Below are 27,608 nucleotides of genomic sequence, written 5' to 3'. Positions count from 1 at the left end.
GCCACATGGGGTTGTTATGATCCAAGAGCAGGACGTGGCACTTCCTTGCCCTGAGGAATTCTGCTTTACACTGACAAATAAAATACACATCCTTTTCCTATGCTGCCTGGGGGTGAATGAAAAAATTATGAACCACCATATTAACAAATTAAACCTTTTTTTTCCCCCTTAAATTGAATCATTAATCACCTTCAGCTTCTGTTCTGGCAGAACAGATGTGGCCATTTGTCACTGAGGACAAACTGCAAAGGTTTTTGATAAGGAGTAGAATATCCTACCTGGAACAACCTCAAAAAGGAACTTTCCTGGACTTTCTTCATTGCAGGGATGCTCAATTACTCTGTTGCCAGGCAGAAAGATGGTACCCTAAAGAAAAAAAGTAACAACAAACATGGAATTAAAACTGCTACCATACTTTGACAGACTAATGCCTCTTCTTTTTGGACTGGGTTAAACATGAATTTTTCACTGTAAACACCTGAGAAGCTAATTTCCAAAGTGAGATTGAGGAGGGGTTATCCCAAAAGCCAACATCACAGATCACTTTAATTAACTGAGGCATTTGAAAACAGCTTTAAGTTTTTTTAATCTCTTGGGTATTTGATACCATGCAGAGTTTTGTACTTATCACATGTACTGATCCCACTGTTCTGCAGGGAAAAATCAAGACTTAAAAGCAAGGGGTACTGAAGAGGTAGGAAGTTGCATATGTGAGGCAGGTGAATTCACCAGCCAGGTCTCTTGGCTGAAGCCAAAGGGGATAGACGAGGACCCTCAGTTTGTGGGGTGCACACACCCAGTTCCTGCTCTGGACCCTTTTCCCATAGCACCCCACGGAGGAAATACAGAGAAAACATGGACTGCAGTGTGCCAGGCTGCTGGTTCTAAGCCACAGCAGGCACAAAGAGAGTCCTGTCCAAAGATGTGCTTGCTACAAGCAGAGAGATGTCAGAAAATCTCTGTGATGGGCATTGAAAGCCTTTATTACAACTTTACTACCTTGAGAGAAGTGGAGAATTTTAGCTGTGCATACTTCTAGTAACATCCAAAGACAAAAACAACTCCTGTAACCCTCACAACATTTCTGGGGCTGTGTTGAAGACACAGCTTATTCCCTCTCCTTTGGTCTGCTCACACCTGGCATGGATAGACCACGCCTTTCCTCTGAGAGGTCTTTTTCATTTTTAGAATCTACAGCTCCTCCTAGTACCATTTCAACCCCCATCAGCAAGCACTCCTCAGTGAAATTATCCTGGGATGGCTGTCCAGGGATAAATTTTCAGAGCAGCATCCTAGGAATTGTATTAGGTACAAACTCTCCACCATTGTTAACAGGAGATAACATCTACTTAGTAATATTCTCCAATTATGGCACAATGGGGCCCCCATCTCCAAAGTAAACAACTTACATAACTTACACATCTTAAACACAGAATACATCAAGTAAGGTCCTTATCCCTTGACGAATCATTGAGTCCAACATGCGGCACTATTTTCCATAGTAGTTTTAACCAAATGCCTAAATATGTCAGACCCCTCATTTAAACAGCCCTAAAGATATCCCTGTACATGAAAACCATCAATTTTGTTACCCAGTATTCATTGTTATGACCTGGAGTCTTCATTACAAGCAGAACCATTTACAATTATTGGGAAGTCTAGACAGTTTTCTCACAAAGGAATTCTTACAAAATGACAGGAAAGAGCCACCTGAAAGAACAGGGAACAAATGTTTCACAAAATAAGTATTTGTTCCAGCTGGTGTGGAGTCTGGGCTCTGTACCAACTCGTCAGTGCTGTGTGCCAGCAAGAACAGTGTCATCACAGGAAGGGAAAGAGAGAGTGCACAGCGATTTCGTCAGAACATACAGAATCACCTCCATGAAACACTGTGATGCTTGCTGCTGCTGAAAGCAGATTTCATCAGAACATACAGAATCACCCCTATGAAGCACTGTGATGCTTGCTGCTGCTGAAGGCCAATGAAGCAGATTTCATCAGAACATACAGAATCACTCCCAGGAAACACTGTGATGCTTGCTGCTGCTGAAAGCAGATGATGCAGATTTTGTCAGAATATACAGATCGCCTCTATGAAACACTGTGATGCTTGCTGCTGCTGAAGGCAGATGAAGCAGCACAGCTGTCTGCTGAGGTGGAACAAGCAGCAGGTATTAGCAGTCGTGGGCAGATGTCCCCACTCACTGCATATACAAATGTATCATTAGCATTGTGCCTTGGTCCAACAGCCCCGTTCAGAGCGATCTTCCTTCATTCCTGCCACAAGCAGCATCCCTTAACAGATGTCACGCTCCAAAGTCTTCTGTGAAATACCTTATTAGGCCATCAAAATATCATAAACAAAAATGATTATGTGAACAGGAAAACATAAGTCACAGTGCATTTCAAATTCTCATATTAACACCCAAAGAAAAACCAGGAAATAATAGGAATACATTTTTTCTGAGACTTATGGGAGACCAGGAATAAGAATCTATAAAAGGCATTTTAAGTACATGCATTTTTGTCCTGTGTAACAGACCATTAATACTGGTATAAGACTTTATTTCCCTCTCTCAGATTGAGCTGGTTTTACCCAGAAGAAGCTCCACCCAGCACACTGGATGAGCAGATCACTCTTCATGCTGGAGTTTCACTGTCCTGAGAGCTTGCACCACTGAGGGCACACAACATATTCAAGCCAATCACAGTTCTTGCTACTCAATTAAACAAAAATACAAAATTAACGAGACCTAGCCTACAGCACTGTAGACTAAAATCAATTCATGAGACAGTAAATGAAAACTGCATTGAATTTGCTGTCAACTCACTAGCAACAGGCACACTGCAGGCTCAGTACAGTGTGATGTTTTCTGATTCTTTGATGCAAAACTCTTACCATTTACAGGGAGCTCTCCTAATGATGGATTTTTGAGAACATAGAAACAAAAGTGTTTTATTTATAACACCTGTGCCTTCATTTCATAGATGAAACCTATTCCATCTACTAAAACGTAAACCCTAAAGCCACACACAACAGCTAAGTTAATATGAAGAAAAACCAGACTGTAACACCATACAGAACACTGCCATAGTTTATAAAGCAAATGTCCTCAAGTGGTGTTTTTATTTCACTATTTCCAGAACTATTATTGCAAACATCAGTGCACATGAAACACTTCAATATACATATGTGAGGGGGTTTTTTTAAATTAAAAAAAAGTAGTTTTGTTTGTGCAACATGCACCTGGGTGCCCAACTCCAGTGGAGAAAGCGTTAAGAGAGCAACTGCAGCTCTCTCACTTCCCATTCTGTCTGCTTTCACACCCATCTGTCTGCCTTCACCACACAGCAACACTTCCCCCTTGCCAAGCTTTGTAGCTGTCTGCATCACTGCACTGAGGCTGTCTGGAGTGTCCCTTTGCTGAGTTTCTTGATGCCCAGGGAACACATCTGTACTGTAAAAAGCTCCAGCTGTGGGGTATCTGATACAAACGGGGTCCCCAGATCGCTGTTGGTCCCCTTGCTCAATTGCATTTCTGGGTCCTTAAGGTGCAGCATTAGGCCCATCCTTACAGCCCAGAGAGTCCCATGAGTATGGACTATCAGTTTGTTGCAAAGCTTGAACAAATTCAAGCTCTTTCTAGCTTGAGTACCTAATTCCAGGGGGAAGTCGGAGAACAGCAACCAGATGAAAAGCCTTAGACACCTAACAAGACAGTGATTTGCATACAAAAGAGGAAGGTGATTTCCAGTGGAAACACACGTTTAACTTGGCTGTCAGTGCCATGTGTGCATGCAAATGTTCCACCATGAGGCAGCTTCACATTGCTTCACATCAAAGTCTTCAGATCATTCAAAATATTTTAAAAATCGCAACCCAAGACTGCAGATTGGAGCAGATTAATATTTTGCTTTCAAAAAAGAAAAACGACAAAACCAAACCAGCATGGTGCCAGCAGGAATCAAGACATAAAGACATACACTCTATATAGAAATACAGGAAAAAGGGAAGTAGGACAAAGATGTGGCCCTGACCCAAGTCCCTCCTGGCTCCCATTGCCATTCTGTTTGCAGGCTCTGCCTCGACCAAATCAGCAGTGTTTTGCAGAGCTCCTCCTGCAGTATGCCCGAGTTATTTTTCCATTTCCAACACTTCTGTCCTTACCAGGGAAGTTCTGCTTCTCTAGCTGAGCATTCAGGATGACTCACAGCATGCAGGAGAAATCTGGAATGCTCAAGAAGCATTGGACTTTTCCCTAACAGAATAACAAGCCCATTTTCAAAGGAAATTCTCACACACACATACTTTTCTATAGCACACTGTTGCTTCAAACCAAAGATCTCCTAAACAGCAGAGCAGCACATTTGCTAAAACCAAAAATCTGCATAAATTAAGCGTTTAACTTAAGAAAAAAAAATCTGCTCTCTTAAGTAAGTGCTTGACAAAACACTGTAGTGCAGCAAGAATGACATCAATCTACTTTGGATTAGTCTCACAGTATGATACAGTCTTGCTCAAATAAACGTTTTATCCCATGCTGGTGCCTGAAAACATTTTCAGCACCATTCAGCAGCTGAACTTCAGGAGGAAGCACGGAAGAGGAGACAGGATGGCCACTGCACAAGTGCTTCATGAGGAGCAGCTGACAGATGGTGCTTCTGTTTGCACGCTCCGTGTGACACCCTGCACCAGGGAAGTGACCCTGTGCCTCCTGCTGGCTCTGCTCCACCACCCTTCCCTAGGTGCATCTCCCCTGCCTTATTTCAACTCGGTTTTCTGAAGCAGACTTGCCACCTTGCCCAGGAGATACCAAGTTTTGCCCAAGAAAGCCTATGATACAAGGAATTGCAATGCTTTGAAGATGCTGACTGGCAGATGTGAAGACAAATACATGATGTTAAATATCTCTGGATGGATTTTACTCAAAAAGCAAATAGAGACATGAGGCAATTAAGTGCTTTCTTGCCAAAATAATGTTTTCAGGTTTTATCCTTCTCTGGGGCTATTTGGTTGCTGTAGTTTGTCCTGCTACCCCTTAAAAAAGGATGAGAAGTACACAGTACTAGCAACTGTATAAGATGTTCTTCTTGTCCTTCCAGTTTGATTATTATTTTATTTATTTTATTTATTTATACATTATTTAAAGATCACTGAACTCTACTTTGACTTTCAAGTTAGGTGCTTTTTATTTACATATCTGTTTTTTGTGGTTTCATGGAAAACTCATCACATCAGCTCTCAGAGAGACAGGATGATCATCAGCCAGGGAAGAGGCAGCTGATGAAGGGGATGAAGAGGCAGAAGGAATCTTTGGGTATTTGTGTCTTCTGTATGACTCACAGCCACATCCAACACAACAGTGTTCTGTGGCTTCTTTTGCCACTGTTGCTGTTTCTGCAAAGTCTGGACTGTCAAACTTTGGAACAACAGGGGACTTAAGCTCAGATGGCATCTTAAACTGAAAAATGTCATCTAAAAGAATGAAAAATATTACTTTTAAACTGAAAAATACTACTTTTAGTGAATAATCCTCTCAACATCACTCGTATTTGCAAAGTCACCACCAGAAAGGAATCTACTGTATTTCACAGAGAAGGCTGTTAATCAATGTAAATTAAAGAAAACACATGACATGTGTATACAGACGTGCACACCTGTGAATTCAAAAATAAGTGATGCATAGCAAAGAAGGAGAAAGAACATGCAAGCTATCAGCTATTTATAAAATCTTGTTCCTCCCATTGCTGTTTCTGCTCTTAAGCTACCACAAAAACAGCTCTCAGGTCCAAGGGAGCCCTTTGCACTGCCAAGAGCCCAGAGACAGAAATCCACTCATACTGAGGTCAGTAATGAATGAAACCTGCACTATGCTCACCACAAGCAGTTTGACTGCAGTGGTTTTTTAAAATCTCAACTTTACTTCCACCATTACAATTCATTTCCAGGATCCCAATGAAATCACTTGCTGCAAAAGGGCACAGCAACTCTGAAAGCCAGCCCTTTCATCTGACTGCCTACACAGAAATATCTGTATTTCAAACTGGGCCTGAGCAAGTTCTCCAGCTGGCTCCAAACCCTGGGTCAGTGCAGATTTTTTTAATTTTTATCACAAGAATGGATTTTTATACTATTTAAGGAACTAAAGCACTGGAGGAAGTATATTTACTGCAGGAGGTGATACACTCCTTGGCTTGTAGTTACTGCAGCCATTTACAGTTTTGCAATATGTACAAGGAGAAAACAATGGCTGGGGATGACTTTTCAGATTTTAGGGGGTAACATGCCAGGAATGAAGCAAAGAAAGAGAAAGCACAAAAAAAAAAAACCCAAACCAGGGTTGGTTGGATGAAATTAAGCATTAATACTGTGCATTTGACATTTTCTTGTCCCACTACGTTAACACATTTTTACAGTTTGTTTCTGTTGAAGAATGAGAACTATTGTTTAGTTCTCAGAAACTCTGCAAACAGGAGCCTAGAGAGATCTTTTTTTTCCTTTACTTAAAGCAATGTTCAAACCTACCTGATAGCTTAATACTAAACAAAAAAAAAGGTAAATTCCTTCCCATGGTGGTGAATAGCATCTCTACCATTTGCCTGATAGGGAGCACCAAAACATTTATTCTGACATGATAGACAGAACTGACAGTTTTATTACTATGTGATTACAGTTTCTTTAATGATTTTTCTCCTTCTCTCCTGCCAGACATTTCACTTCATGGTTGAGTGCTGCTCTGCTTGAGAGAAACTTCTTTCCTCAAGAATGAAGCAATTCTGGCTTGAGCAGCCACCAGGCAAAAGCCTCCCTTATTTGTCCCATAAGAGAAAGCAAGCCCATGCCAAGTTAAGCTATTGACAGAACAAAAAATTAAGTTTGCCCAAACCCAGAGGCTGGATCCATACTGCATGCCTATGGTTTTGATTTCTCTAGTAAGGGCAAGAGAGAAGAAACAGCTGGGATAAGACTGAGCTCCGGTAAGGGAAGAGGACAGATAACAGGGTTCAGGGGCAGGAGGTGCCCTCCTGTGGATCCCACTCTGCAGTTTCCATATTCCTCACTGAAATGTCCCTTGGTACTTTCCAAAGGCAGAGGAAAAAATAAGATGCATAAATAAATTCAGAGAGTGCAATGAGTTTAAGAACTCATGAACACAAGCTGAGAGCATCATTACATGCATACATGGAAGTTCTGATAAAATTTATGTTCACAATGGTCATTAAATTTTGATCAACATACAAAAATGGAACTGGGTACTACTGAATTTTTAGGTATTTTTATTTCAGAAAAAAATACTTTCAATAGCTCTGGTCAGCTTTTAATTAGAAAAAATTCGATTTTTCCAAGATAAAAAGCCAATAAGGCACCAGAACACAAAGGACCAAGTCCTGCTTTACAGATCTCTTGTGCAAAGGAAATTTACCAACTTCCAGTCCTGAGAACATCTAGGTCAAAACAATGCAATTATTCCCCAAAAGGATAATATTTGACAAGAAGAAAAGTTCAGTTATAATCTCTCATTTATCTACAAAGCTCTCCAGTGACAGATACAGCAACACTGTGGCCTATTTAGAAGTCTGGTTGACCTGAGCTCCCTGTGAGACATTCCTGCAGGGCAAAGGAGTCCAGGAAGGCTGGACATTTTTCAGGGAGGAAATCTTAAAGATGCAGAAGCAGGCTGTCCCCATGTGCCAAAAGAGAAGCTGGTGAAGAAGATGTGGGTGAACAGAGAGCTTTGGCAGAGAGGGAAAATGAAGGAGAGTTTATGATCTTTGGAAGCAGGGGCAGGCAACTCAGGAGGAGCACAAGGATGTGCTGAGATTATGCAGAGAGTAAATTGGAAGGCCCAAAACTCAACTAAAACTTAATCTGGCTACTGCTGAAGAAGACAAATGATTGTATAAATGAAGTAAAAATGATTGTATAAATACATTAGCAACAAAGGAGGGCTAAGGAAAACCTCCACCCTTTACTGGATGTGGGGTAAAACGCGGTGACAAAGGATGAAGAAAAGGCTGATCTACTCAATCCCTTCTTTGGGAACAGAACCAGCCAGCATGGATTTATAACAGGCAGATCAGCTAACTTGGTTTGCCTCTACCACAAGGAAACCCCCTTAATGTGTGAGGAAAGGGCTGTGGATGCTTATCTAAGACATTAATAAAACCTTTGACACAGTTTCCCACCACATTCTCCTGCAGAAACTGGCTGCTCCTCCCTTGGATGGGGGCACACTCTGCTGTGGTTAAAAAGCTGCCTGGATGGCTGGGCACAGGGAAGGGTGTAAATGGGGTTAAATCTGGCTGGCAGATGGCTACAAGTGGTGTTATCTGCTGGAGAGTAGGAAGACTCTGAAGAGGGATGTCAACAGGCTGGATCCATGAGACAAGGCCAACTCTATGTTTTTTCCAGGAAATCTACATATGGCCAACTATACCACCTAGGACAAATAATTTCCATAACCCATTTCAGCAAAGGTTGAAGTTGTTGCAGATTTCCTAAAAATTACACATAAAGTGCAACTTTTACAGCATAAAAAAGGTGGCACAGAGAGATATGGAAATGGGACCACCAAAATTCCACCAGAACTGGTTTTTCTCCTGTGCAAATACTCTTGTCAGCTTTTGTCTAGCAAGAACATCCCAGGGAAATCTGCCTAACTTATCTAATCTATTATCTTGCAGTTTTTTATGGCAAGAAAAAAAATCAAGTTTCACATGGAAAAATTTCAGATGTTAATGGCAAGGGTTATGTATTGGTTTTGCAAGGTTTTTTAATTACATTATGCCTGTTGCTTTAACATCTATAGACATTGTTTATATTTAATCTATACAGTAAATTTTCTATGAGCACAGCTTATAAAGTGCACTACACACTACAAGCACCACAATCACACAGAATTAATAGTACATTTAGCTTTCTGGCATTTGTGTAGGGTACACTGTTGGTACTTGTTTAAGGGATTACATTAAATAGCAGTGATTCTATCTCAGGGGGAGACTGGGGTCACGTCTTTTGTGCTATCCACATAGAACAGGTGCCACCTAAACAAACAGCACAACTGAAACTCTGATTCTCTGATTACAAACTACTTCTCCTGCAGTGTGTGCAGCATTTGTGTGCAGCAGCTATTTCCACGTTTTACTTTTAGTTCAGCATCTTCGTTTGCTTCATTCACTCTGTGATACTGTTTCCAATTTGAAACTGAACTTCTTGGATAGTTTCATTTTTATAACTGGTCAGAATCACACACTTTTACAGCTTTTGTATGAGACACAGCTTTCATTATTAGTCTTATTAGTGTATTAGTAACATGTTTTTTGAGGACAAGGCTTAAATTACGTAAGAAAAGGTGCCAGACAATCCCCAATTTAAACAGCTACAAAATCAAGGCAGATTTTAAGAGGAGCTGGTTTAGGTCAAGTCAAGTACCAGTGACTCAGTTCAGCTGTGCAGATTGCAGGCACATTTCTGCAATTCTGCTTGCACAAGTTAGGGTGAGGGGTTTTTGTGTGCACGTGGTTTCTTCATAATCTCCTACTGGTACAATGCACATTCAGAACTATTTCAAGCTGGGGCAAGTTGTTGACATCAGTTCAACTCCATGAACTGATGTGCATCACAAAACCAAGGGTTGCTAGGGTAAGGCAACAACCACTCAAGGACCACCACAAACAATTCCTCTCAGTGCCTGCTTAATTGACCTATTGTTTCCCCTTGGATATCTCTTCTGACAGTTTGCTACTCCAGGAGGAATTTACCAGGTGAACAATTAAAATACCACAGTCATAGGATAACAGATATCTATATTGAAAATATAACCATGGGGAAAAAAGGCTACTTTTCTTTTATCTCAGCAGTTTGGCTGTAAGGACACTATGGGAGACCACGCCAAAGCTGAGCTATAGAGCTGCTCCCTCTGTATGTAAAAGTTTCCAGAAAGACTTGCTCCTGCACCTTACCAGGGTCTCTAGGGAGGCTGGCCTTTTTAATTAGAGGTATCTTTTAAAAATAGCCAATATTTTTCAAGACTATGCTGTCTCAAAATAGCACTTACTTCACTGAGAATAAATAAGACTCTCATAATCTAGATTTTTAAACTGTTCTCTGAGTAACACCACCGAAGGTATTTTACAACATTTTGTACACGTAGAGCAAGAACAACTGGGTGTACTTGGGCTTACTACAGCTTTTTAAAATATAGAGACTTAAATATCAAACCATCATTTATCTGCTTTTCCACAGGACAGTGTGACAAGCTTTCTGCAGAACTGTTGAGGGGGGTCTATCTTGCAGAGTGCCAGACAGTCTGGAATAAAAATGGATTCAGGGTGACTGGAGGCCAGCATTATTAGCTGCACTCCAGCAGCTGCTCTGTTCCAACAGTATTAATATAAATACCTTAGATTCCATGTTGCTATTTTAATAAGTTATCAAAATATAAGTGACCATGAAGGCCTTCACGGTCTGCAGGAGAAACTACAGAAGCCTTTACAAAAGCAGGAGGACGAAATACTGTTTATGGAAGAGGAGAAACCAAGCAGTGTTTACACAGCAGGTGAACAGAAACAAAGCTCCAGGTTTTCTGGCAAACACAGGGATATTCTGGCCACTGAACTGCTCCCTGCCTGGAGTTATTGTTGAAAAGGCCTTTCTTCCAACTATTAAGAAAAAGTAGTTCATACCAGCCATCTGCTGTCAACACTTTGGAATCTGCTTTTTTTGAGAGACAGCTCCAGACGGTTTAAGCATTTCTAGATGCACATTTATTTCTGTTGCACATTTGCTTTCTCCAAAGTGAAAACAAAGGGCAAACATGTCAAATAAGTCAGCCCACCAATATGCAAGCAAAAATTTTACTCTGGAGCTGAACCAGAAGTGGCCCCATTTTCTGGCATGCTCACAGCTACAGAGAATAGTGACTCCAGCCGGAGCTGGGATCATCATGGGAAACCCAGGTACCCATGAATTAGGACGTGACAAGAAAAAGAAGGGTGTCTTAAGTTTATAGTAGTTTGTGAAAACTACCACACTGTTTTATCTCATGGGAAAAAACATAACTGAGCCAAAAACAAAACAGAAAAACTTCTGAATTCTAACATCCGCTTAAGTCACTGTTTTGAGGATGCTTTCACAAGCTGCTTTCTGAAGCCAGAACACACAATGAAGGTAACCAATGACATTTCATTACTATTTTTAAAGGGTACAATTTTACAATGCCAGTGATTCCACCAATGACTGTTACTGATCGTGCTCCCAACTTTGCCCATGTACCTCACAAATCTCTACACAGCTTTCTTCCTTGCTATTCTACCTCCTTACCCGCTGCTTTTACTCTTCCTAGCTCCTTTCTGCCCTTCTACAACATCAGTCTGATCATTGCATAGCTTAGGAGTATTGTTTACTGAGCCAGAAATGTCTTCCACATCCACAGTAAATCAAAGTCAATCGAGGACCTACAGAGCAAGCATCCAGTATGCTTCTGGATGGAAAGAAAAGAAGACAGGAAAAAGCACCCTGTTGGGGTTTCTCAGAAGAGAAGGTTCTGGGGAGACCTTCTAGGAGCCTTGCAGTACCTAAAGAGATGATACAAGAGGTATGGAGAAAGACTTCTGAATACTTTTCCCACCTGCTGCAGAAAAACCTCCACCAACCTGTCTTAATGCACTCAAAGGCTTTCTCTCACACACATGGAAACATAACATCCTGGCACATTCTTTGTTTATTCTGAGAAACATCATCTTCCATTTAGAAAATCCAGAGCAACTACTTTCTCATTAACCTAACAACATAACATGAGGATGGGCATCCTTTGACTCCCAACAAAACATAAACATGCTCTCACCGTGGCTTTGAACAAAAGGCCCATGTCCTTGTGGCTCTGCTGCACAAAAGCCACATTTAAGATTTAATGGCTCCTTCACTGGTTTGCCTGAATTCTAATTAAAATACCAGAGCAACACCAGAGCTGCTCCACTCAGAAGCATTTGCTACATGATATCTCAGAGTGCCCGAGATAAGGGAAATCTCAGCAAAGGAAAGTGACAACATTAATTACACTTTTTCTGTTAAATACAGAACAGTTCATTAAAAGCTTTAACAGGTGGCAGGTTTGGCAGCTCTATTGTGTGCAGGCTCTAGACAGATTTATCATGCCTTTCATTTTAAAACATTTATGTGAACGCATTTGCTGAGATAAATTATCTTGTTCACAAAAGCATCCTGATCAAGGCTGCTGTTTGAAGTTTTACATCAATCAAATCATGTTGTAAAAATGTTAGCATCAATTTTGACAAACAGCATCTCATATTTATAGTTTTGGTGCTCTCTCTATTAGTTTCCCTTCCAACTTAAGTATTTTGTACGTTTTAGATCTACAACAGCGAAGGAAGTGCTGAACACAAACTGGCTGAGTCATTCAGCATGGCTGGACGGATACCCCGGGGAAAGCAGACAGCAGGCACACTGCTGCTGTCTCACAGCAACCCAAAAAAGACATCTAGACTCACAGGCAACTTTTGGGAGGTTCATGAGGGATTGAAATTAAGGGCTGCTTTCATGGAAAGGCAAGGTTTCAGCCATTCCAAGGTTTCTCATTAGGCAGTTGTCCTCAGAAGCATTTGTCTGAAGGGGAAGGAATTACACTGCTGTGGTTTCCACTTTTGTTGAGAAACTTCTTTGTGTAGGCACTCAGATGCACAAAAGCCAGGGTCTCACATCCCAGGCCCCATCCATCCAGCTAGGAACTTTTCACAAAGACTTGTTATTCAGCCCAACAAACATTTAAATACATATACTACAAAAATCCAGTCCAACTGAGAGTGCCACTGAGCAACAGCCTAAACTTAAAGGAGAGAAGACTTTCAGATTAAGTTTCTGCCTGCATCAGCAGAGGTGTCTGGAGTGAGACTTAGAGCTATGCTGAATGAAGCAAATTATCAAAATTTCTACTGCTATGATCCACTGTCAGAGCACCAATCAAGAAGTGGGAGTCCACGGAACACACTTAGCAAAACAGAGCAAGAAAGCTCTCCAGCCTGAGAGCTCCACTGAATTACAAGATGACAAACATACAGTCACCCAAACACAAACAGCAGCAAGTTCATTTGAAGCCACAGAATCCATCCTTTTCAGCAGGGTTTTCTTAAGGAACAAAAGTTTTTCCACTACTGTGAATTAGAAACTCATGTCTAAGCCACCTCCTTTTCCATCTCCTAAGAAGAGTTTGCATCAATGATTGCTCCAGATCTCTTTTCTCTTTTCTTTTTAAAGGAGAGAAGATCAACTGATGCAACAATATTCCAACTCTAGGGGGTTGAGTAGGTTTTCATTTTGAAACGCAAATGTGTACCACAATTTAACAACCTCCCTCTAAGGCTTCACTCCCGTTTACACAAAGATTTCAAGTTTTGAGTGCTAAGAAGAACTGAGGATAAAGAAAATTATTTTCGAACGCAAATGGCTTTATGATCTAAGAAAACCAGAGCAAGTACCAAAGCCTGTAAACATTCCTGTCCAACATTCAGTCCACAGTCCTTGTCACTGAGTTTCAGGGCCTTTTAACTGATACACACTTCTTTGGTACTACCTATTCCAGACTTCAGGCATTTCTGACCAAGATGCCTCTTAAATATGAGTGCCAGTCAAACAAATGACAGACACCACCAGCATTGAGGGATTCTCATCCTCTATTATTAAACTGAGAAGTTTAATAAAAAGTTAGATAAGTTACAGCATCTATCCAAAGGATAGATGTCTATCACAGTCTCATGTGATAGACACTGTCAGAATTTTGGGGCATCTGTCCTTCCTCATTATTAATATCATACAAGTATCAAGGGAATTGCAATCTCTCCTGGTTCCTGCTGCCTTGTGCAATGCCTTTGCTACAAACAGACATTTGAAAGTAAGACAGCAGATGTCAGAACAACAACCACCAAGCCCTTTTTGGCGCTTAAACATTTAAAAACTATTTCTCCCGTCCACAATAAACTCCTGAATTTGCTAATCTTAATTTCTTAAACTCAACTACCCTCGTTCCCAGTGCAGAAAAAGGACTCATTTGATAAACCCAAGTTGTATAAAGGCACTGCCATTGACCTCCTGTATTCAAGTTTCTTGCACTAACCAGTACAGCACCATCTCGGTTTCTTCTCTACTCCACTGTGCTCTGTACAATTGTCATAAACTTCAGCTGTTAAAAGAGCCAAATTATTTTTATGTCCTTTGCTGCTGATAGAGAATTAAGTGTCTTGCTTAAAGGCAGTCTGGCAAGATTGCTCTGAACACATTTTTACCTTGTTTGGTCTACTAAAAAAAACTTGGAATGGTTCTTGATGGAAGCTTATATCAATAACTGCACAGAAAACCGGGTTCAACCCATTAAAAACTAGCTGAGCGCTGCCATCATAGAATTGGACTCAGAAGGCAGCAGGAGCTTCTTTTCCCACATCACTGACTGTCCAAGCTGGAAAGGGAATGAGAGCAGCTCCAGAAAGCCAGAGACACTTATAGAAATATTTTCAGACTGCCAACTGAAGAGTAAGGAGGATTTCAGGAATGCAGTTTGAGGTCATTCAGTTTTTCTCTACTACACAAGCCTGTCGAAGAACTAAGAAAGCCTCTTCCCCCAGCAACAAGTCATGTTGTACATGCTGCTTATTCAGCTGCAAATACAGCTTTTATCCCAGAGGTAATGGACTTAGAGAAGGCTATTCTTAAGCACTAATACGCTAAAAGGACTCAATTATTTTAATTTCAAGCCTAATGAGGCTCTCCTGTGAGCTATTCATTTTGCTACTTCCATGAGCCATGCACACTTGTACCACATCCAAGTAAATAAAAGGAAGGAAGAAAAAAGTCATCATGACTCGGCCCTGTTAATGGACACAGACCACCTACAGTGCTGAAATTCCCTTTCAACAGCAAAACAGGAAGATCATCAAAAGCCCATCACCCGCACAAAGGTCAAGCTGTAGAAAAGGCTGATTATCACACAACTGCTTATCGTTCATAATTGTTTGGAAAATTTTACAGCATTGAGACTGAGTGTGGGATGGAACAAACTTGAATTCTGGTTTTCTCAGGCCACTCATATTGACCTGATCATGATTAGTCTAATGCACAAGTGCTCCTATCTGACAAGATCAAGAGATTATGTGAGATTACAAGGAACAGCACCACTGTTACTCATGTGTCACTTGGGGAATGAGCCCATGTGGGGATACACACTCACGGTACCTTCCCCTGTGGCCACCCAAGAACCTTTAAAAACACACAAGGGGTTTGGTTGCTAACCCCTGGAGGACAGAAAGCTATTTCTGGTCTTTGAAAGCAAGGTGGAAGACAGGCTTTATTTTGTGTGGGGAAGACAACCCTACTATTTTCTCAATATCTGTGCACTTTCTATATTCTATTTCTCCATCTACCAAACAAATTTATTTAAGTCTTGGCTAAGTCTGGTAGTGATGATACAGCCTGTGCTGCTGCTAAAACTTCTTAAGGCTTTACTGAAAACACAAAACAAACACAGGGAAAAAAAATCAGATTAAGACACCATGATTCAGTGCTGCACTTCATGCTACTGACATCAAAATAAAACTTCCAATTCCCAAGCCACTCTTATTTGATTTGTGCCCCTCTAGCTCTGTCTGGCTGTTCCTCATGTAATGCTGGTCTAGCACATAATGCACAGTGTGCTTCTAGATCCCTCCTCTCTCTTCTGCCATGACAAAATGGCTCTCTGAGCCTAATTTGATTTCCTGCTAGCTCAGTCCTGACACCTGAAATCCTTCAGCCCCTTTTTCTTTTCCTCATGGCTGTTTACAACACAGAGGTGGCAGCCTGTGCAGGATGCCTGACAGACTGGAGAGCAGAGTGATGGCCAGTGGCAGAAATGCACCACCATTCCATCTCACCTTAGCTGCTCCACAAAGCCTGGAAACCTTTTTCTACTGATTTTGTTTCATCTCATTCCCACTCCCATCAATTTTCCCAGCAAAATAAACTATAATAAAGTTCTTTGCAAAGTCCTCAGACTCTAAAGCTACTACTACACAGCCACCATGTTCAGAAATGTCCATCTTATCAAGAAATAGTAAGAAGGAAATCCAAATGTCTGAAAGACCCCCTTTCAAGTCCAAGCCATTGCTGAAGCTCAAGTTCTTCACTGCCAGCCAGCATGACAAGCAGCTCAGCAGGCACTGAGCACTTACAGTTCAGTTTTATACAGAATCATTTCCACATGGTCACGTGCTTTCTTCAAACTAAGAATATTTTCATCATTAATGACTTACTGAGGTATTTTAGTTATTTGCTGTGCCATCAGGGCTGACATGATAAAGCAGTGAACTGTAGTTTTAGTTTATCAACTCGTCTGAGAAAGGAGACACTTTTTTCCATACAGTCTGTTTTCACCTGAACACTGAAAACTTACCAACCAAGCCCTCAGAAGGTTACCCCAAATTTCATTTCCACATTCAGGTAAGTAATTTTAAGCAAGCAAAAAGCAATCTGACTCCCAATCTGAAGGCACAGGGTACTGAGGTAGTCTTTCACAAGTCAGTGTAAACATAGCAAGAAATGAAAATTAGCCTGTGAGAAAACATCAGCCTCTAGTGTGCAGCAGAAATGGAAGCAAAATCAAAATTGCCTTATAAAAGACAGCAGTTACCTACTAAAACCTATCTGGCAAAACCAGCAGTCAGCCTGCAAACTGTGAGTATTGTCTGAAACCCACAGTTTTATCTCAGGTTACCCGACCAGAAGGGATCTGAGCTGGCCAAGTGCCTGCGCTGGCTTTCAGCAGGGCAGGGGCTCACGGGGAAGAATGCTCCCCTTGTTTTTAGCACTTCCTGCCCATCACTTCCCTGTTATCTTAGGAATCCTGCCATGAGCCTCATCCCCACATCAAGGACATCCCTTCTACTCCACTGAGCTTCATTTCCTACTGAGGATGATGAATGGTGACAAGTCATCTCTAATTTATTGGGACTGTTCTTCTCTCAATCCAGAACTGTTTGGAGCTGTCACCTGCTCACTCATTTTCTATGTGCTAGTAATATGGGACAAGGGAGACACTTCTGAAAAACTCATGCAGGTGCTAGTAAAAATCCTGTGGTTAATGGTTGGATTAAATTATTCCATTGAATTCAACAGGGGATGATATATTCCTTATAGAAATGTTTGGAGGTCATTAAACATTTCAGTATATTTCTAAGAAACTTCCAGTATAAAACAACAGTGAAATTTCTGTTCCATCATTTTAAGTGACAGACAATCTTTCCATAAAGGTTATGAAGAATTTTAAAGTTGGAATAAATGGCTAATAAATTTGAATGTTAATCTTTATTCCTCTCTCTAAGCAGAAACCAGGCCTCAGTTTCACAATCTGATAAAACAGCACAGCAGCAGTATTTGCCTACACAAAAATAGAAAAAAATCCTGTGATGAGAAGTGCTAATACAAGTCTCAGGAAAAGAAGAAGTGGGCAGGTTCCTGCACCACACATGCTAACACCCCAAAGCCATGTCCCTTTTACTTCAGCGTAACATCAAAAGCATTTTTGCACAATACTCATTAATCTCTGTACATGCAAAGATGGGAAAATCTACAGGAACTGAACACCCATCAGTCTCTAATGTCACAGTGCTAATATCTATCAAACCATGCATGTGAGAAGAAGCTCGTTTTCATTTATGACATAGGCTTAGACTAGGAGAGCACACTTTTCCACAAATGAGTGGATACATTTGGCCAAGAAAGGGATCTGGCAGTGCTCCATTACATTCATGTGATTTTTGCCAGCCCATTCACCTCTTATGATACTGTCAGAGTCAGTCATTCAGCCACCAATAAAGTTAGGAGGCAAAACCAGAGCAGATGGGCCTCACCTGATGCTAAGTGACTGCATTCATCCCAGTGTTATTATGCAATTCCTACAGATGTCATCTCTTAGAAAAACACTTCACATAATTGCCCATATGCAAACACTCGATACATGTATTATTTCACTGTGTCACCAGCTCCCTCCATGAGACACTCTGTAAGGTCCAATGTAATTTACCATTACACTCCGTAGTAAAATATCATTTCTGATCTCAGAAAGTTACAAGAAGACCTTCATTTTTACTGCCCCACAGCTGATGGTACAGGGCCCTTACTAATTTATTTCAAGACAAGGCAGTTAACGTTTCTTTCAAGAAATTAGAAATAATGAGTCAACAATAAGTTTTCTTTTCCATTAACCCCACACAAGGCCTAAGGTTCCCTCCTGCAGGTAAGTGAAGTAAGCAATGGAGACCAAAGAAACAACCATCAGACAGAAAAGTGCTCCAGCGAAGAACGACAAAACTTCAAAAGCCAATTCAGATTCCTGCCAGCTGTGCTTACATCCAACTTACTGCTAATTTAGAGAGAATGCAGAGAGCATCTTGCTCATCTTTAAAATGGTCACAGCTCTCGTCACAGGTGGCTGGTGACTGTCACCTCCAGCAGCCACCCTGTCATGCTGTGGAAGAGGGTATTACTATCCCAAAGCACTAACTCACCCCACTTGTTTCCCCCAGCTCTGGCACACTCCCTGACCAACTAAGAACACACTGAAGTCAACATAAAGTAGTGAACAAAGCACATCCAAGCTTTTAACATTCAGATCCACATACTCCTAAGCAAGTTTAGAAAGGCCATTTCCACCATGATATCCTGGACAGCAAGAGCCAGGCTGCAATGAACAATTACCATTTTCACTGAGTCTTTATGTGACACACTGCCCCCATTCTCTGAGCCACAGGGAGCTCAACCCTTTTTGTCCCTTACAAAACACACTCCTTGGGTTTAAAATGACATTTTTCTTCTAGGAAGCTAACTGTAGTGTCCCCTAAGTTCTTTCATGTGAATTTAAAAAAAGCTTTGCTCATTTTCACAGGGCTCATTAGGTTGCTTATGCATGCAAGAGCTGAATGCATGAAACTTCTCATTCCTTCTTCTGAAGGAATGTTTCCTCTACTTTACACAAAAAGGCAGGCCTCGAGTGACAATAACAACAAAAATGTAATTCCCAGAACTCACTATAAAGTACCGCTAAACCAAAAAAAAAAAAAAATCCAGGGATAATTATTTGTCTGTCTTGCTGAAGACAGCCTAGCATTTGCAATTCCTCCTGAAATGACATCCCAACCTAGGTTAAAAATCAGTGTCTCAGCTTTTATAATACCTGTGGCTTAAGTGACCCATTTTTTTCTATTTATGCATCTGACAGTTTTGAAGAGCTCTTACCTTAAGTTTTAGCAGTCCTGACGGAGTCCACAGCTTTTTCTTAAACAAAAATCATTGTGCACACACAGTGCACAAATGTGTGAATCCTACTGTGCACATAATCTACAAATGGAACTAAATGAGTGATCATCAATAGCATTTAATCCTTTTTCTAATACTCTACAAGCCTCTCACAAACATCTGTGTATTTTCAAAATATTAAATGCAATTGAATCTTCTTTCCAAATTGTATTTAAAATATTACCTCTACTTGACTTTAGTAATTTGGCAGTGCTTTTAAGCTAAAAAGTGTTTATTAAATTATCCGTACACTAAAACTAACTGTGGATAATAGAAAATACTTGAAAACCACAAGCCTAAGCTTTTCCTTTTGGGATACCAAATTCCTCCCCAGAAAAGACTGCACAAGTCTTCATATATTTTGCCTGTCAGAAAATAAGTAAAACTTTCTGAAACTATAGTTCAGAAACTCTGCTGTTCATCCAGATACCTGCCAGGATTTGGTAGGGCAGATAGTCATTTAAGGATGAACATTTGCCCAGATCTACACCCTTAGGCTTCCTGCCCTTTTGTTCTTTATGACCATTCCCAATACCCTCCAAACCCCAGCACTTTTTTTGGCACTTTGTCCTTCCACTCCACCTAAACAACAGAAGGGTGGGAAGAATATGAAAGGACAGTGTTACCTGGAGTAATTATATGGTAAAACACAATTGTATTCTGAGCACACTTTGCATCATACTGCAAGACTCAAAATGGGACTTGACACTAGAGCTACATGACAAAGGCATTCTAGTTTTTGCCACTCAGGACAAATGCAGGCATGAAAAGAGAACCACTCTCCTGACACTCACCTGAAACACGACTTTTTCCAGTGGTCAGTCCTCCAGTGCCTTTGCGGGTATGTGGGAAAAGCTGTAGTGATCTATTCTGACATTCACTCCCCGTTCTTATTTGTGTCACTTTTTCCCTTGGCTTTTATGCACACAAACAAGGCCAAAACCCAAAGCTTGCTTCTTGCCTACCTGGTTCCTAGAGCTTCTGTTCTTAAAGTATTTCTAGTCTTTTTACATATAAAATGGCTTGTCCCAAAAATTTGGGTTTTCTTCAAAAGGCTTCCCACAAAAACACTGGACTCATTCTGAAAGTAATACACATGTGGATCTTCAAAGCATCATAGTGGATCAGTTTCACTTCAGATGGGAAATCAAAAGAGACATCTTCAACACCCTTCATTAAATCACTATCTTCAGCATTTCTTTTCAGACAGTCCTTAACATGTGAGCTGCTCTCTTGAAGAAGCACAGCTTCATTCCTCCTCCCCAGCTCAACTTCACCACTGCCCAAAACCCAGCCAGACTCACAGGCAGTCTGAGCAAGGCAACCCTTTCTGAAAATCTCCCCCCTCTCCTCCATGCACTCCCCTGAATAAGGCAGGCAATAACAGCATTGCCTGCAATGTACTACTATTTGAAAGAAATGCAGCCATTTATGTCAGCTTTCCAAAATTTCAGACAGATAATTGTACCCTTAGACAGATAATTGTACCTCTTCCTGTAATGATTCAGATAGAGTGAACCCTACCTTCCTGCAACATCACCTTTTGGGCGCCCAGTCAGAGGCTGTCTCACAGTACTTACTTTTGCAGACATCTCTTTCTCTCCTCTCCCAGCCCTGACCATGGTATCTCCCAAAGCAGATCAGAGTTTTCCTCTCTGGAGGGACCTTCTACTACCTCAGTCCCGCTTGCACACACTGGTTGGATTATTAACTGTGTAAGCAGTTAATAGAGAAATCTATCATTGAACCTTCCTGCTGACTACACAGGCATTAGCAAACTCCACAAAGCACAGCAATTCTTTTCTGGATAGTATCCATTATTCACAGTCACCCTACATAAAAAGCCTTTATGCTCTTCCTGAATGTTTGCAGCGCGTTGGGGACCTGCTGGACGCAGCCCACTGGATAATTGACAGCAGGGCTGCCTTTAGCTGGTTTCATTCTGCAGCAACCTCATGTACCATTGCTGGCAATGCCATCAATGAGAGAAGCATGGGTATTATTCTAATAATAATTTTATTTTACTGTCTGCTTTAACATTATTTTTCTATTGTCAAATGTTCATTTAGAAGTGCCTACACAGCAAGGTTTAGACATCATCCTGCAAAAAAGCATTTTTCTCCCTGTATCTTCCACAGAGTATATGTTCATGGGCTCTACTGTGAGCTGCTGAAGGTTTTAAAAACAACAGAGCTGAAGTGTTTTGTGGGAAAACACTACAAGCCAAATGCTGAACCTAAATGGTATTTGCAGATGCACACTGTGCTCACAAGGTAAGCCAAGCAGAATAATGCAAGCAAATAATTATCCTCTGAAGAAATCAAAGAATGTGAGGAATAGTGGTTAACAAATTAACGGAAGCCCTGCCAACATTTTAGATCTGGAAGTTTAGCTCTTCCTCCCCACACCTGCTGAGAAGCCCTGGTGCAGTTCTCCAGCCTCTCATTTAACACGCTCTTCCCTCGAGCTCTGGTTAAATTCCTTGAGCCCACACAGCACAGCTGAATTTTCTCCCACAGCCCCCTCTGACCACGTCACCCTCTCTCCCAAGGTCAAATGCTATATTCGTGTCCAAGCTTCCACAGGACCACATTCAAGCCCCTGATCTGAAAGAGACTTTACATGCATGTAATTAACCTCTCTCTGAAATTATTCCTGCATGCACCCCCTGAACCCTGCCAGATCAGGTTTGTAAGCTACAAACCCAACTTGACTAGCTCACATTGAGCTACTGTATCCCCAAAGCACTTTTACTGCTGCAATGACAGTACTGGGCAGCATCTCCTCTGTCTCTGCATTCCCAGGACTGCATTCCCAGCAGCAAAGAGATGGCAGCACAGGGTGATGGGAATCCATCATCCATGCCTGTAAAAGGTCTCAGTCCTGATACATGGGTGCTACCAGAGGAAGCCAAGGGCGACCAATACTTAAGGGCCCTTCACTCTTACCTGGCTCCTATTTCCCCAGCCCTGCTCCTCTCCCAAAGCACACTGCAGTGAGACAGAGAAGGAGAGGAGCAGCAGCACACTGTGAGAGTTTGAACTGAAAAAAAGTAATATAAGTTGAAACAAAACTACAGAAGGGACACTGTCTAGCAGGCTACATATCAGTCAAGTACACCTCAGCAGTAGTACCTTCTTTTGGCAATCTGAGAGCTTTAAAAGGAATGATACAAGCTCACCTGTGGTGAACTCAAGATTTTCAAAGTAATAGAAGAGGGTCTGGAAAGCATCTTGCATTTCAAAGTCCTGTAGCATACTGGAGACAAACAACTGCTGATCCCTGCACTAAATCCTAATCACACTGCTGCCACTACAGAGAACATCACACAGCTGCAACCATGCACCACTTCTGAGAGCTGCACTAAATGCCTCAGACTTAAGCATATTCAGGAAGATATTTGAGAAATATTAGAATATTTGAGAGAAATTATTATTATTTTTGTAAGTACAGCAAACATGAATCATTCAACTAATTAAACCCTTTTAACTTCTGAAACAGGTGATTTCAAACACCAGTATTGGTTCTGCTGGTTTTATAACTCAGTTATACCCAGAGGCAGCAAACTGAGCAGGACCCAGCAAGGGAGAGGACACAGACACATCTATAGTACAGACTCCAAACACAACACTGTTTCAAGTCTTTGAAGCCACTCACATATACAGCTATTCTGGGTACTTTCAGCAGGACATAACCATAAAAAGTCTCAATCCTGTCATCTTTTGGGAGACCAAGAAAAGCACCAGCAACTTAACCTAGCAGACCTTTGGTTTAATTAACACTTTATTAGAAAAACTATGTACTTATTTATGATTCATATTTAAGAAGACCAAGAATACAGCTGTCTTGTGAATGCAAGCCAAGAATGGGAATCTTGGTTTTGTGTTTTCAAGTCAGCTTAACAGCTTAATTAGCTCTACTCACAATGTTAAATACTCTCAGAATGAGAATTAAATCAGCCTTTTGTAGCATTCAGAGCAGTGGATGAGGTTTTTTCACTCAGTTTATTGGATACTTCTTTCCAGTGTAGCAAAAGGACACCAAAATAATCTCTTTGCTTACTAAACCAACTGTTACACTAAAGAGGTTAAAACAAATATCAGGTACACTTGTTTGTTTTTAGAATTGGTTGTAGTCTGTTTCTTGCAATCACAAACGGGCCTGGTGAGAAAAAAACAAGGGTCATAATGCACTGGTCCTAAAATCATGATTTCACACTTGAGTAAAATCTATGTTTTCACAGTTCACACTCACAAGTGCCTTGGGAAATATAAACCTCCGGCTTGCAGAGAAGTGAGAAGGACTGGGCCTTATCTTCCCAGTGAAAATTGCTCCACAGCCACCAGTGATAGCACTGACATCTGCTAGACTTGGGCTTTTTATTGGAACAAGTGCTTTAAGAGAAATTGAAGACAATTTTAAAGAAAAAAACCCCCCCATTTCCTCTCTAGCATGTCTTCAGCATAAAGTACATGAATCCTTGTCTCCAACTGGCTCAAAACAGTTTGATTACTCATAAAATGCTTTACTTTTACCTTGGTATGAACCAGAGGGTAGAAAATTACCTTATGCTTCTCTTCTTATTGTCACATTATAAATGCCAAAGAGTCACTTGCCTCTGTACCCTCCATCCTCAGCTTAGGCTAAGCTATTAAAAACCAAGGTAACTGGCCAGAAAACTAAACGTCAAAAAACTTCATTACATCAAAAAACCTGACACACAGGATCTGTGTGTTTTATTTTTCAGTTATGACTCTCCCTTCTTCCCAGATAGTGTTGGTTATCTAAATGACAATATAAAAATACTGAGAGAAAATGAAGAAACACACCTGGAATAACATTCAAACCCATGAAGCAAAAGGAAAAAGATCTTCTGTTGATCTGAAGGTATTTAAATGCAGCATGTGTTTTACAGCCTAGGCTGTGAATGAAATCTAACACCAAGCTTCTTCCAGACCAACCCATGAGCTCTCATGCCAACAACGTCCCTTCAGGAGCCCACCATCACACACATCTTGCTCAGCCTCACCCACATGGAGGGCTTTTCACTCTTTTTCACCAGGAAAGATGCTTTTTCGTGAGGAAAGATGCTTGGTGGCAGGAGTTTGGAGACTGCACGGAATTTAATACAACTTCACTAAAGGAAATCAAGCCAGTTTGGTGCTCCTGGGACTGATCTGGCATTCCTGAGAGTCATGAAGAAGGTTACAGCACAGCAAACTTCACACTGTTACATCTCCTCTCCTTTCCCAGCACCACTGTGTGCCTCATCCAAGCACTACCCACGGCCAAGCTCTCTGCTCTTAAACATTTATGTAAGGAATTGTGAAAACAGACTGATCTCAGTCTGCCTCTTTATCTTTTTCAGAGACGCGCTAACAGGACGTGCACCAAACACCAATTGAGCTAGCATTTCTCAGAGGGTGTTTTCTCAGAAAGTCCCTCTAGGCAATGTTTTCCCTGCTGAAAGGGATTATTTCTGTAACGTGCAAAAGTTGGTTTATGTAGCACATCATCTGTCTCATCCACATAAAACTGGATCATTACAGAGAATTTGAGAGTATGCAGATGAAGAGGTAATACGGCAGTCAACAAAAGATATCAAGAAAAGCAGTGAAGCTCACTTCAAGACACTGTTAGTGATTCTGCAGTACAAATTAAAGGTTTTATATGAAGTGTACTGAGCAACAACTTCATCTGCAGAAAAGATATCAGGAGAAACACAATATATATATTATTTGCTAAATATGTGTTTAGCTTGCAAAAGCTCAACAGTTTCAGTAATGGCTGGTACCCAGTAAGATAAGTATCACTTCCAAGTCCAGGGAGAACTGGGAAATCTGGCATCTGAACACTAGGCAGTTTATGGCAAATAGTAATTTTAATAAGAACGACAGGCTGGAGTTTTTAATAATATCCTTTTTCCATATGAATACTAAACCTCTTCTTCAGATGTGGAGCATTATTTATTGCTCTTTAAGTGAGGAAAAGGAAAGGAAGGAAGTGGGAAAAGTCTGCAAGTGTCTCTCATTCTGACTGGGCTCCAAAACATGTAAATAATTCTCGATTTCTTCCAAGAAGTTTCTTCTGAGATCCCCACTGTACTCTGGCAATACACACATAGTAGCTTATTAAAGCATCAGCTCATACACTTAAAAACACAGCCTGTGTCTGTTTTCTATCACCTGCATGACCAGATCATTACAGTAATGCTCAGCTCATGTATACCAGCTTCCAAAACACATCTATGTCCATGAAGCCCTTAGTACTCCTCAATTGCTTGTGGTTATTATTCAAGAGTAAAAGAGTGGAAACACTGCAATTACTCACTCAAAGCAGGAGCACTTTGTGGGTAGCTCCATAGACTTTTAATAGATTTCATTCTGCAGTCCAAGCAGTAAAAGGGAAAAGTTCTTGTTAGCTCAACTTCTGTGCTGCAAGCCTGCTGGAAAGGATGTCCCTCCAGCATTAGAAGTTAATTTAGCTGCTTCTGTTACTATTCAACCCCTGGACTCCCTTCTGAGGCTGCCAACACAAATACCACCTGTGAAGGCCATTCTCATGAACTTGTTCCATGCAAAGGGATGTGAAATGTCTGGCCCAGTTCATCAGGGAACACGTGGCAGCCCAAAAGCTCTAACAACCAACACACACAGGAAGGTTTTTCTTGCCCACAGTGTCCATGTTAGATAGCACATCTTCATGACACTGCTGTGTTCAAATTTGTATAGGATTCATGTCATTTCCATGTAAGAGCATTCAAGCATTCAGTCTAGCTGAATCAAGATGAAATCAGTGGACTTGTATGAAATGCTGCTAAAAATTATTGCTTTGATAAGTTCTCCATTACTGCAGCAACAACATTAAGTAAATCCCTTAGCAATATGCAAGGAAATAGGCAAACACACCTAGGATTTCTTTATTTTGGGACATTAACTGTGGCCTACACAATGTAATAGAACCAGCTGAACTTTTCCACTCCTAAAACTTCCCTTAATAGCATATGCTAAACTAAAAACTATCAACAGCAAATTTAGGTTATGAGTTGAACAAATGTTACTGAATTTCAACTGTCAGGCTCCAGAACAAAACATCCTCGTCCATTCATTACTGCACATGTTTGCCCTTAAATAAGAGAGACTTACCACATAACCTCTACTGCTCAAATTATTGGAGTGTGAAAAAAGATCAAATTTTACAATGGTTAAAGTTCCACATATGCTCTAAAGAAAAGACATTAAGTTTACTTAAAGATTAATCTCGAGGCTGATTTTCATGGAATTTCATCCTATGGCCTCACATGCGCTGTGTAGCACTATTCACATTAGTTGCTTTACTGCTTCTATTAAGCAAGGAAATCTAAAGAGAAACATCAAGAGCAGACCACTGCTGTCCCACTGAATATGACACAAGGCACTGCACACTGCACTGGAGTTCATAAACCACTGACAGAATTAGGAATTTAGATCAGTGTCTTTCAGACAAGAAGGTGGTAGTAAGAATGCAATAACAACCATCCAACATAACGTGACATTTTTCAACCAGCCTGACACCGTCCTTACTTCTCTCCACACAATTTCATTAATCTGTTAAATATACATTCATTAGCATTCACCAGAAATGCACTTTTCATCTGGCAGTCAACAGAGAAAAGAAAAAGGCAGTATCTCCCCTTGCTTCCCTGTCCCAAACCCTGGCACGAGTCAGAAACAGAGAGGAAAGGAGGGAGGGAGAGATGGGGTGATCATAAAGGGAAATACAGAGCTCAAGGCAGCTACAGACTGGGCAGCCCCATCATGATGGAAAAGCAGCTCTGTACTGTTGTCCTGATTTTTTAAGATTTTCTAAGCCTTCTGATGTTTACATTCTTGTAGCAAACTTTCTCACACACCTTCTGTAATTAACTTATTGTTTCGCTTTCTTTTATGGAGGAGGAGAAATTTGATGGACTGTTGGTTTGTCCAGTGTCATTGGAGAGGCGGCACTTTCACCCTCCAATCCACTGTCTCTTTTAGAAAACTATAAATGTTGGAGTCAGAAAATAAACTTCCCTTTTCTTCACCTTGAGAGCAGCGGTGTGTGTGCTTGTGTTGCTTCGTGTCCTATAGTGACACTGTACCATGTAGCAGCCTCTTATATTTGGAAGTCCTGCCTATCCATGAAAGTCAAGGAAGCACGCTGAACTTCAGCATTAGCAAGCTTTTACAAACAAGCCAGTTCCCTGGTCCCAGGAAGAGAAAGGTGGGGGCAGCCCTCCGAACATTTGGACTAG

At 41.0% G+C, this 27,608-nt stretch overlaps 1 protein-coding gene across 1 annotated transcript in view; it reads right to left on the bottom strand.

The window, feature by feature from the left end:
- Positions 1 to 27,608, bottom strand: part of ARHGAP24 (Rho GTPase activating protein 24) — a 183,107-nt gene that overhangs the window by 117,857 nt on the left and 37,642 nt on the right. Inside the window, exon 3 of the mRNA XM_063156692.1 lies at positions 279 to 366. Coding sequence (XP_063012762.1) covers positions 279 to 366 — 88 coding nt within the window. The remainder of the gene's footprint in view (positions 1 to 278; positions 367 to 27,608) is intronic.

This window comes from Melospiza melodia, chromosome 5 (assembly GCF_035770615.1).
Source record: "Melospiza melodia melodia isolate bMelMel2 chromosome 5, bMelMel2.pri, whole genome shotgun sequence".
NCBI lineage: Eukaryota > Metazoa > Chordata > Aves > Passeriformes > Passerellidae > Melospiza > Melospiza melodia.
This window is presented reverse-complemented; position numbering and strand designations above follow the sequence as displayed.